The following is an 8,839-nucleotide window of genomic DNA, read 5'->3' as shown; positions in this document are numbered from 1 at the left end:
TGTCTGTCATACAGGTAAAGACCCAATTTCTAGTTTTATTCCAATTCTGTCTGTAGCTACAAGTATTAAAAAAGGTAAATTTCCCTCTTTAAAAAAACAGCAACAAACAAACCAACCTGAAATAGTCTTTTCTCGCAATGAGCAACAGATAATGGTAAGGCTTGTTCAAATTTCTCCCTCTCTTTACTCTCACTTTCTTTTACAGGCTTGTCAAGGCTTCTCTCTCTGACTGAAGAATCATTGCTGTGTGTTATGTCTCGGTTGCAATTTGGTAAGAATATCTTGACCAGTTTTCTGTCTGGAGTGGAGCAGAGAAGAGAAGGTAAAAATCAAACTTGTGTGTCATAATGATTTCAGCTTGATAGCCCTGGAGTCTGGCTGAAACTGTTGTAAGGTCCTGAATCCAGAAAATACATAGGTTTGTGCCTAACTTGAAGCATATCTACAGAATCTTTTATTTCATCCAACTCCTTAAGCTCTGAAGGTTAAACACAGGCATAAGTACTTGGAAAAAAACAGTGATAGTTTTCTTACGCTGCTAGTAAGGGGCCTGTGGATCTGAGAATCGGTTCCTCTTGCCATCTTATCCCTGGATTTTCTGCTGTATTTCTAATTAAGGTAGTGGCCATGCCATTTTGGATCTGTTCATCTAAGGACCTGAAGTCTGTTTGCTTCTATCAAACACCAAAGCAGGTCTGTCACTGAGTTCAGTCATTGCAGGATTTGTCCTGTTTTTTTTTTCCCTATCTTTTTTCAGTTCAACACCACCCCTCCACCACCCCCCTCCGGCTCTCTTTAAAGTGTAAAACCCACAGAAGATGTAGGTCCTCCAGAATCAAACGGAATCAATGAATTTCTCAAGCTCATTTTCAGAAGTAGTTTTCCTTTCCTATTTCCTGCCACAATCTCAGCCTTTCTTTAATACCCTGAAGTACAGCTGCATAGGGAGTATGATTCAACGTGTTTGGGTCTTAAAATATTATACACATCAAGCTATATTTAATTGTGCCTTATCAATAGACTGATAAACTTAGGTGTTTGCTGTTGCCATTGCTCATGATGCTCTGTAGCAGGCTGAGGCAGTAACTGCTGCTGATGGAAAAGAAAAGGTAGTGGAAGGAGGAGGGGAGAAGGAGGTGGGAGACGAGGGGATTGGCTGCTTTTAATGTCAATCACGGCTGCGGCCCCCAGCTCTTCCGCTGCACTAGCTGTGGCTCTCCCTTGAACAGCTCCTGGAGAGAACAAGGCGTGCGGAGCTCAGATTACCAGCATCATGCTCCTCGGGCTTGGATCGTAGATCCCCCTCTTTGAACATTAAAATAACTCCTTCGTCCATCAGCGTCCCAGGCAGACCCAGCGAAAAAACACGCACGGGAGAGAGAGAGAAAGAAAGAGGAGGAAGAGAAAAATCTGCAACCAAGTGGACTAAAGCAAAGAGAAAGAGTGCTTTGCTTGCACAGCTGCGAAGTGGGAATTTAAAGAACCTGCAGAGAGAGAAATTCCAGCTCATCAGCACATACACATTGCAGAATTACAGATCCAGGTAGAAATGACATCAACAGGGAAAGAAGGCAGCGGAGCTCAACATGCACAATATGTTGGACCCTATCGTTTGGAGAAAACCCTAGGCAAAGGACAGACAGGTTGGTTCTTTTGCAGCAGCACTGGCGCTAGGGGGAAGGTGCTGTAACAGCCAGTGAGGTGTTGGGGATGGGATATTTGAGGGTTCAGGTTTTCCTATTTGCTGTTTTAGTGAAGATAACATTCACAGGCGATTTTTACCTTTATGTTTAGTTTTCATTTTAATTCTTCCTCTTCTTCCTTTTAAAAAAAAAGAAAGAAAAACCCAGGATGCTTTATGTTCATTACTCCTGCTAATGGGTGTTGTTCTGATGACAGCCAGAGTGCATGCAGAGGAAAAAATAGATGGTATGCTGGTGGTGAATTTTCACATCAATTTCTTCGCTGCCCTACTTAGGAGCATTTTCTTTTTAATCAAATTATATTGAAATAAAAGGTTCACAGCCTGTAGTACCGAGGAGGTGGTGGTGGTGGTAGTGGGGGAGTCACCAGCAGTATTTCATGACATCATGATTGAAAAGGGTGTAGTCCTTAAGGTGCAGTTGGGGGGGTGGAAATATGTACAGTATGTCTGTGGCACTGACTGCTGTGGGTATTTAGCAAATATGGATGGATGGGCTGGTGGTTTTTGTGGGTAGGGTCTGAAATAAAAGAAAAATAGAGGATCGGTAGCAGAATTCATTCTGGTTATGCTGTGTTTTTGTAGGAGGGATTGGGAGGGGGAGGGGATGTTATTTAATTATTTTTCTTAAAGCTTGTTTATGAAACTCGCCCCCAGCAGATTTTCCTGAATGGAACAATGGTAAGAAATATTAAAAAGAGGAAACCGAGTGGAGGGAATTAGAGAGCAGGTGCTTCTGCCTTACGTGACATAATTAGATCCCCTAAATGCGTTCAAGATCTGGACTTGCTTGCTTGGATAGCACATTCACTTCAAGGGCAGGGGAGCATTAATTGGAAGAAAAACCCTTAAAAAGAAGCCCAAATGTTTTCCTTATTTAATTTTTTTTTTGTAACAGGTGCAATAAGCAATGGGATCTGTCAAATTCATTGGGTTGGGAGCCCCCCCAAAAGTGGATTGAAACTCAAGATTATAATTTAGAGAAAGGGGAAGATCAGCTATAGGGGGGCTTATTTGGGCATGTGGGTGTTAAGTGTTGTTCATTATGGTGGGACAATAAAACATGATGCATTGTGGTGTAATTTTTTTTTTTTTTATAACCCAGCCGAGCTTTGCCCATCTGTTGTCTAAAGGATTTAATAGGCGTTTCCATCCCCAGCTGCTGCCTCTGCTCTGCCTGCTTCCTCGCTGCCCTGCGTGGCAGCAGCTCTGCAGTCCGCAATTTTCTTAGGGACACAGTCAAAATCCAGATCTTTCTCTGTAAGAAGCAATGCTCTTCTGAGATGATTGATTATAACTCCCCCCCCCTCCCCCCCATCCTTCCCCTCCTCTTCACAACCCCATAGCAACCGTTCAGAGACATGGATGAAGATGACATTGTCTTCTAGTGAAAGTGACTTTTATTTATATTTCATTTTTTCCAAATCTCTTCAGTGTATCAGCTGCTAAAGGTAGCTCTCTGTCACACTTTTGGTTACCACCTTTATTCTTTGCATAGCTCAATAAGCCCTTACTTCTGCAGCTGTATACTAATATCTGCTTACTAATATCTGTTCGGATTATGATACTGAAAATACCAAAAAATTGCAGTGTATTGGTAATAAAGCTGCCTTGTTCTGCTGGTAATCCTTTTCTGGATGCTCCAGGTGATCAAAGAGCCAGCTGTACATGACAAATTAATTTTTGCCTTCATCACCATTTCCTTTTTTCTCTCTCCCACCTTCTCAGCACTGCTCCCTCCCCTTTAAATACAATTGTGGCTGAGATTCCTGAAAATACAGCTGTATTAACCTTTTGCTCCATGTCTCATAGCCTAACGTTGTGGTCCTAAAGGGTTATCTGCAGCTTTGGTTATTTTTTTCCTCTCTGCTAATCTTCCTATCTTCCTCCTAAGTGATTAGAAATGTGGGGGAGGAGGGAGAAGAAGAGGATGTATTTAGAGGCTTGCTGCTGTTGGCCTCTGCAGTTATTCAACCAGCTGGACAAGGGTGAAAGTTTCCTTTTGCAGTTTTACCATATAACTGATCTTTATAGATAAGTCTCTGCTGTTTGCACACATGAATGCACGTAAAATGCACAATATGTGGTGTCATAGAAGCTGGAGGTGGGGGGAAGAGGAAGAGAAATCTTGAAAGTAGCTGATGTCAGTATATGTCTTCCTTGCTATACCCGCCCTTGATTAACAGAATAATGCACTGAGGTGAAACCTAACTCGGTATTAAATGTACATGACAAAATATGGAAAGATGCCTTCTGGTCTTCTCGCATTTTCTGTGCTAATCACATTTGGGAGCATGCAGAATGGCATGAACAGTGTGTGGTACGTAGCTAGTCCTCATCCTGCTTGTTTTGGAGGGTAAGCAGGCAACCTGCAGCATTTTAAGGAGAGGACAGCAAGCGCAGTATGAGGGCCTGATTTACCATACTATGTTATCATGGTGTGCAACTTTGAATTTGGGTTGCAGTGGCATATGGCTGAAGAAAATAGTGGTTGTAATCATTCCTTTAGCGCTTGTCTTTGTAGGAAGATTAGGAGGTAATGGCTTGGAATATTATTTTTTTTTTCTAAGGGAATGGCGAAGAGTGAGAAGTAAAATCTGACAAAATGTAATGATGAATGGAAAGAAAGTGTAAGTTGTGTTGCAAAGTCCTATCCATTTTGCAGTCATCTTCATACCCATCATTTTCTATTTTGCATAAAAAAAATCTTGACTCTGTAAAGTTATTTCAGATAGGCAGGTCTAGCTTTGCTCACAGATACATTAATATTATACAAATGTATTAATTACTTTTGATCTCAGTAAAAGCAGGTGAAAGAAGGGAGATTTGGGAAGGAGTGTGGGCTCATAGTTCAGGGCAGACTTAGAAAAGGTGCCATGGAGGGAGAACTTAATAGTAAGTAGAGCTCTCAATGGTGCTGTCTCTGTTAGTTTCTCACTGATTGCCACCTTAATAGCTGAAAAAAAAAGCGTTTACCACCAGCAGCCTGCTGGTCACAGCAAACGGGTCCAGTTGCATATCTGTGACATTGGTGGAACCTGGTGACATCTGGCTGTGGGTGGGCAAAACTGACAGGGAAAAGCCTTCAGTTCAAATTGGTGGGTAACAACCGTTGATGAAAGTGTTGATTAGAATTCAAAATTGGGTATGCAAAACTTGTCCTGAGCGGCCTTCTGTGCTGGTGCGTCAAGCTTGCTGAGGGTGACTGATGCCATAAAGAGAGGATTAGGGCCTCTTAGTCGGAGAAGTTGGAAAAGGGCTACACAGGGCACTGCTGAAAAATGTCTGTGCTTAGCTCTTTGCTGGTAGTGGGAATGATAGAGGAACTAAGGAAAATTATTTTTAATAAAGTAGCATATGAATTTAATGTATAATTTGAGTACTGTAGTAAGATGGTTTGCTTTTGTAATAGGTTGAATTCAGAGCATGCCTTGTTTACTGCAGCTGGAGGAATAGCTCATGAAATCTGTTTGATTTTGCAAGAATACAAGAAGCAGCATAATTTTAATTATTGTACTCCAAAAATTATTTTATATAACTGTCAGTGTAAAGGATCATTACTGTATATACGGGTGTATGGGGAAAGGTTGGTTTATGTAAGTTTCATTGATACATTCTTCTAAAGTTAATTATAGGAGGTTTTCATTGTAATTAACAGTAATGAGCAAAGGGTGTGTGTCACGTTACAGTAAGACATGTGGAAACAGTGTGCCTTGAGGAAACCCCAGTCATACCTGATCATGAAACACTGTTTTAGATTAAATAGAGGATTTTCTCTATTTGCCACTAATTCAGTGCGAAATCAGCTTATTGCATATTCCTTGCCTTTATTTTTTTTTTTTTTTAAATCCCACAAAATCTTTGTTCGCATGTTTCTTTTGGCCTCATTAACCCCTATTCCACCCTTGGAACTCTTAAGAGTAATTCAGATTGACTATAGTGAATATTTATTGAGTGCAAAGATGAGGAACTGAAGTATTTCTTGTGAAGGGCTTCAGTGTTTCAGAGGGTTTTCGTGTGTTTTCATTTGACAGTCAGGCTTCAGCATCATTGTTTGCTGTGGCATCAGTTCAATGTCCAGTTGAAATTTCCAAAACGCTGCCTTATCTGCAAGCAATAAGACGTTGGCTCTATTCACTTTGAGATAAACTTGATGAAAAATTTAATATTACTGATTCATTTTGTCTTGTTCCTTTCTTTCTCTTTTAAGTCCAGTTCTGCAGATATGCAATACAAAGAATCCTGCTTGAAACTCATGGCACTTGGAACTTCACAAATAGTGTAGGGGGTCCCTTTTCTGCATTGTATACCATATAACTTACAGCTATTTTGGTCTATAATATGTTAATTATATATGAGCCATCAGTGAGATGTTCAGCAGTATGCTATTGAGTTATGTAAGAACAGAAATCAGTAAATTTGGGTCTTAGCAAATGTAATAGCCTGTTACTCAGTGGGGGATTAAACAGGATGTTTTTTACAGCCTTAACCACCTGTTTCCATGACACCGGCAGAAACTGAAATTTGTTAATTTTTTTATTTGCTCTGTCAAATTTGGTTGAAGTTGAAAGCTTCAGATCTATTCGAGGAGTGTTTGGTAGGCAATGTGATTTCAGAGGCCTGGTTTACTTCGGTAAGTAGGCTAAACAAAGTATATCCTTTTCATTCATACTGCTGTATTTCTTTTTTCTGACCCAGTGTGTTGGATCTAAGAGAATCTAAAGAGTACAGCATTATTCCATTTAGCTGTCTAGATGAATATATTGTTATAGAGGTGTAAATCATTGTGTTTCCCCCCATGGCCTTTTTAAACAAACAACAAACGATTATATATTCTATTCATGTTTTCATATGTATATTTTACTTTCCTTAAAAAAAGTTTCTTTCAAAACAGTGAATCCATACCCTTCGTCATGATAGTCTGTGAAGACTTAAGCGGTAAATTAGTAATCACAGAAATAAAATATTGGAAGCAATACTGTGGGCAGTAGAGTTCTTAAGAATTAAATTTTGCCAAGAAAGGTTATGCCCCAGTGGCTTAATGGATTTTCCAGTAATGATTTGGTCTTTCTTAAATTTATATACCTTTGATCTGATTGTTCCAAAGTACTGTTTGCCTGCATTACTAACTGAAATAAACTAGTTTTACCATGCTGCGTGTCTGAACGACAAAGTTCAGATGTCCCTTTTATGACTTTCACTCTCTATTTTTTTTCTCTTTTTAAGCACAGTCCTGTTTGCTAACTACAGTGAAAATGATTTTTAGCTTCCATCCTTCCACAAACTTTGCAGAGGCACACCATTAGTCTTTTCCCCCAATATCAGTAGCAAAATTATTATGAACTTGTTGAAACAGGAGCAGGCTCTGAATGACTGTTTTTCTTTGTAAAGCACAGTAAGCTTTCTCACCCAAGAGTTGTTAAAATTTAGATACCATCAAATGAGTAGGACTGTATGACTATTTATATGCCTATGTTTCAGACAGCAGCAGGAACTAGAGAAGCAGTGATTTCACGAACAGAGTTCTTGCGCTGCTCAAGCACTTTTATACTTTCTGTCACCGCTCTGATGTCATTTTGGGAAGGACTGCATTAGAATCATGAGAGAGGTTGGAGAAATAAAAAAGCTTCTCAATAGAATTTAGCTCTTGAGAGGAATTCTTTCTGATCTCAAGAAAACCTGTGACTCCATGAGAAGAGCGAATGCAGCATTTTAAGTGGGTTCTTCCAATTCCTTTTGTAAATTGAGTGGCACAGCCAGTGTATGTTTTGGGTTCTCCAACATTGCAATATTTTTAAGTATACCATAAATTTACTCCATACGTTATATTTTGGGAAGTCTTTAATATTGTACACTTTAGACAGTAATTGCAATGATGATAACAAGTGTTGATATCTGCCTCAAAATTAGTAGGTAGGTAATATAGAACAAATGTAGGTGGTGAAAGAATTCCAGCTTTCAGAAGCAATTTGAAAGGAAATGAGAAATTTGGAAGTAATGCCTTCTGAAGTAAGAGACGTTGCATGAGGCGCATATTATGTACAAAGGAGAACAGTCAAAATAAGAAGAGATGGAAGCCTGGATATAGATTTCCACGAAGGTAAAGGCAGAGACACAGAGAATGCTCAAGGAGTGCTCCTCTTCAAATCCTGAGATACTGTAAGTTGCCCTTGTGAAGTCAGTCAGGTTTTTAAGTTGAGCTGACTTCAGTAGGAAGATAGTCAAGTTAAATAGGTAAGGGTGGAATTTTTTCGTTTGTCGTGGGTTGTTCTATTAATAAATTCCCCAAAGAAATCTTCTGGTTTTGTTTTAAACAAACCCAAGATGTTTAGCAATCCTAGTCAATAATGTTGTTTGTTCTGCTTACAGAATATGAGGAGATTGTTTCATTTTCAGTTCATGCGTGAACTACTGTTTTTTCTACAAAACATCCGTACTGATCTGTAAAGTAACATGAATAATTTGTTATAAGTAGTGTTCTTAATGAACTTGAACCATCTTCATCTGCAGTGTCTGTAAGTGCAGAGAGATTTCCTTTAAGTCCTTCCTTGTTTTGGATTTTCTGGCAAACAACTTTTTATCTCCTTTCCCCAACTCTCTTTACCTCACTTATGGATTGGTTGCAGTTAATCAATATTCAAAGATTTGAATTGTACTCTTGAATGTAGTTTGTTGCATATGTTGTATAAGAGTATTATATTCTACTTGGATAGTTGTCTGAACACCTCCAACATAAATGTTTGCAAGTGCAAACCGAAAATTTTGTTTTCCTGGACAGTTTGGACACGATTCCCGTGAGCACCCTTGCCTGAAAGATGTGAAGTTTTCCAGAAAGCTTTTTTAAAAGGTGCACAAATGTTCATGCAGTTCCATTTGACCTATTCTACATTTAATTTTGAATAGGGATAAAACATTTTAATTAATTCCTTTAATTCTGTTTACAGACTAGAAATATTACTGATAACATTCTGGTAAAAACTATGCAAAAAGTCTACCCAGAAGATATTTTTTCATTGCTTCATAGCTTTTGAAAATTGCATTTAAATGGAATTTAGGTGAAACAGAGGAAATTGTGTTGGTTCCTTTCATAAAAGTGTATTACTCACTATTGATGTAGCTGCAAGCACTTTTTTTCTT

General features: G+C 39.0%; 1 protein-coding gene across 1 annotated transcript in view; it reads left to right on the top strand.

Annotated features, from left to right (window-relative positions):
• Window positions 1–1,549: 1,549 nt before the first annotated feature.
• Window positions 1,550–8,839, top strand: part of BRSK2 (BR serine/threonine kinase 2) — a gene marked incomplete at both ends in the record, with an annotated part of 331,243 nt that continues 323,953 nt past the window's right edge. Inside the window, one exon of the mRNA XM_082485191.1 lies at window positions 1,550–1,643. Within this exon, the coding sequence (XP_082341317.1) occupies window positions 1,550–1,643 (94 nt within the window). The remainder of the gene's footprint in view (window positions 1,644–8,839) is intronic.

This window comes from Vanellus vanellus, assembly GCF_965231255.1.
Source record: "Vanellus vanellus genome assembly, chromosome: 6".
Taxonomy (NCBI): domain Eukaryota; kingdom Metazoa; phylum Chordata; class Aves; order Charadriiformes; family Charadriidae; genus Vanellus; species Vanellus vanellus.
This window is presented reverse-complemented; position numbering and strand designations above follow the sequence as displayed.